Genomic DNA, 3,587 nt, shown 5'->3' with positions numbered 1-3,587 from the left:
GCCTGACTTAGAGCACAACTCAGATAACGGTTTAGAGTGAATGCCCCATCCATTGAACCTTCCCTCTTGTTTACAGTACTCACTCAGGTGAGTTTCAAGACATCCAGCCCATCCATTTTGTATGTCCCACTTGTATAAAGGGTCGAAAAAAATATAAAGCAATTCCAAAACTCATATGGACCCACCAAGAGCTTTTAGATGTTTAGGCATAATTTCACATGGTTTCACGTGTGGTCCACCTGAGTACCAGATATGGTTGATTTTAGAAAATCTCACAGCTTCGAGGTGACCCACAAAATGAACGGTGTGGATGTTCGATACATGTCACAGTGGGGCCTAAATATCTCCACCTCGTAAGTTCAACCTCAATGGACGCGGATTTCCTGCGAAAGCCTTTCGCAGGAAGTTCCTGCGCAAGATTCTGTGTCGGGTCCACTACATTGTTTGTGAGAAAGCCACTCCGTCCATCCGTTTTTCGAGTTCATTTTAGGATATGCCACCAAAAACGAGGAGGATCAAACACTCAAGTGGGCCACACGAGAGGAAACAGTGGGGATTTAGTGACCACCGTTGAAAAATTTATATCGCCACAAAAGTTTTGTATCGGTTTAGTTTCTTGGTCTGTTCACTTCATCTCAGTGAAAATGACCTTATAAACGGTTTGGATGGAATATAAACATCAAGGTGGATCCTGGGAAGGTTTCAACAGTAGGAATTCCTTTCCTCACTGTTTCATCCAGTATGGCCCACTTGAGTTTTGGATCCTAATAATTTTCGGTATCATGTACTAAAATGAGTTCAAAAAACAGATGAACGGGTTGGATTTCTAACAAACATTACAGTGGGCCTCATCCAGAATCCTTGCGCAGGAACTTCCTGCGAAAGGCTTTCGCAGGAAATCCGCGTCCAACCTGAATGTACGAATCATCGTCCTCGGAAACGGATTGGCTACTTCCCCCAGCCACCAGCCAATGGCTGGTGTTCGGTGCTCCGTGGACCCCACCATGATGTTTGTGTTTCATCCATGACGTCCATCTAATTTTCTACATCATTTTATGATATTAGACCAAAAATGAGTTATATCCCAATCTCAAGTGGACCACATTACAAGAAACAGTGTTGAATGAATTTCGACTATTAAAATTTTTTTGGGGGCTATAAAAGTTTTGGATCAAGCTGATATTTGTTTTTACCCTTCATCTGCGTCTGTATGACCTAATCAACAGATTGGATGTCATATAAACAGTACAGTGGGCCTTAGGAGGATTTTAATGGTGGATATCCAATCAATGTTGTTTTCCTATGGTGTGGTCCACCTGAGATTTATATTCCTCTAATTTTTGTTATCAAGCCCTAAATAAAAATGGATGAACGGAATGGAAAAAACACATACATCATGGTGGGGCCCACAGAGCACCGACCACCAGCCACGGGGCTGGTGGCAGGGGGAGTAGCCAATCTGTTCCCATCGTCTTCTAACTAGTCCGACGAATTTTCTTATTTAAACAGAGACCGATACCCTAAACAAAAGAGTAATAGAGAGGAGAAGAAGATGGAGAGAAAGAGTGATACAATCGTCCTCTATCCATCTCCAGGGATGGGCCACCTTATATCGATGGTCGAGCTTGGAAAGCGGATACTCTCCATTACCTCTGCCTTTTCCACCATCTCCATCCTCATCCCGGAAGCCCCTATCAACACCGGTTCCACTGCTCCTTACATCCGTCGCGTCTCATCTTCCCATCCATCTATCACCTTCCACCATCTCCCTTCCCCCATCTCTCTCTCCTCCTCCTCCTCTCCTTCTGCCCACCCAGAAACCTTCGTGTTCCGATGCCTCCAACTCAACAACCCCAACGTCCTTCAAACCCTCCAATCCATCTCCCTCTCTTTTTCTATCCGCGCCCTTATCTTCGACTTATTTTGTGCTCCTGTTCTCGACGTCACTGCCAAACTCAACATCCCTGCCTACTGCTTCTTCACTTCAGGAGCTGCTGTCCTTGCTGTCTTCCTTCACTTCCCCATCCTCCATCGCCTCCACTCCACAAACTACAAAGACATGCACATCCCTCTCCATGTGCCGGGCGTGCCACCCTTCCCTGCTTCCTCCATGCCTCTCCCCATGCTCGATCGTGATGACGAAGCCTACCATTTCTTACTCTACTTCACTTCCCAGCTAACCAAATGCAGCCGTGTCATCGTCAACTCCTTCGACGCGCTCGAGCCCCGAGCCATGAAGGCCATCTTGGATGGAGCCTGCGTTCCGGATGGTCCCACGCCGCCCGTCTCTTGTATCGGGCCGTTGATCGCACCCGGCGACAGTCCTGATAAGTCTGACTGCTTGGCGTGGCTCGACTCGCAGCCACGGCGGAGCGTGGTGTTCTTGTGCTTTGGTAGCTTGGGGCTTTTCTCAGCTGCGCAGCTGAAGGAGATAGCGGTGGGGCTAGAGAAGAGCGGGCAGAGGTTCTTGTGGGTGGTGCGCAGTCCGCCCACAGAAGACAAGACCCAGCGCTTTTTAGCACCGCCAGAGCCTGATTTAGACGCTCTACTGCCGGATGGCTTCGTGGAGCGGAGCAAAGACAGGGGAATGGTGGTAAAGTCGTGGGCCCCACAGGTGGCAGTGTTGAAACGGGAATCGGTAGGTGGGTTCGTGACTCACTGCGGTTGGAACTCAGCTTTGGAAGCAGTGTGCGAGGGGGTGCCGATGTTGGCCTGGCCCCTCTACGCAGAGCAGCATATGAATAGGGTTTTTATGGTGGAGGAGATGAAGATTGCTCTCCCATTAGAAATGGACGACAAGGGGTTCGTGAACGCGTCTCAGTTAGAGAGAGGGGTTTTAGAGCTTATGGATTCTGAACAAGGAAAGGCCCTCTCTCAACGGCTCTTGGATATGAAAGTGAGTTCGATGGCAGCTATGAGTGAGGGCGGCTCTTCTTACACCGCCTTAACTGAGTTAGCCCAGTTATGGATTGGTGGTTGAGAAGAATCATCTGCTCTTATATTTCTTTCTTTTCATTTTCATGTAACTCATATGTTGAGAAATCATTGTATGATTGTAATTTTAATATTGTGCTAATGCACCATCGCTACACTATTGACTGTAGTGTACGGCTAGGAAGGAGAAGATTCATACGGAAAGAGAATTGCAGTGTGCCAAACAGTTGGCGTGGTAAAGTTATGTGGGCTACACTTTTTTTTTTACCAGAAGCTTTCCATTGATGATATGAATAGGGGTGTACATCCAGTTGAACCGAGTCGAGTTGGCCTCAGCTCAACGCCACTCAAACAGTGGCTGACCTTCAGCTCGAACTTGGCTCGGCTCGATCCTCGAGCCTGACTGGCCAACTCGGTTTGGTTGGTCAGCAGCTCGAGCCAACTCTGGCCGAGTTTGCCAGTAAGGCATTTCCACAAACACCTGAACTACAACTTCAAAATTCCACTATTTTACAAACAGGGGCAATGATTTTACAAGTATTTTCTCAAACACCTTCTAAGTAACATAATTTTTTTTTTTTTTAAATGTATTTGTTTCATGTACAAACCTTCCTTGCCACCCGCCACATTTCGTTGAGGCATTTTATCAAACA

At 47.1% G+C, this 3,587-nt stretch overlaps 1 protein-coding gene across 1 annotated transcript; it reads left to right on the top strand.

The window, feature by feature from the left end:
* The first annotated feature begins 1,527 nt into the window (after window positions 1-1,527).
* On the top strand, window positions 1,528-3,103 carry LOC131246708 (UDP-glycosyltransferase 88A1-like). The gene has a single exon (XM_058247058.1). It carries the CDS (start codon window positions 1,553-1,555, stop codon window positions 2,978-2,980), a length of 1,428 nt encoding a protein of 475 aa, XP_058103041.1. The 5' UTR covers window positions 1,528-1,552; the 3' UTR covers window positions 2,981-3,103.
* Window positions 3,104-3,587: the final 484 nt, after the last annotated feature.

Source organism: Magnolia sinica, chromosome 5, assembly GCF_029962835.1.
Source record: "Magnolia sinica isolate HGM2019 chromosome 5, MsV1, whole genome shotgun sequence".
NCBI lineage: Eukaryota > Viridiplantae > Streptophyta > Magnoliopsida > Magnoliales > Magnoliaceae > Magnolia > Magnolia sinica.
The sequence above is the reverse complement of the archived record's forward strand: the minus strand, read 5'-3'. Positions and strand labels throughout refer to the sequence as shown.

Bases quoted from the DNA above. Each gene is read 5' to 3' on its own strand.
- LOC131246708 (XM_058247058.1), top strand. From the start codon at position 1,553: ATGGAGAGAAAGAGTGATACAATCGTCCTCTATCCATCTCCAGGGATG.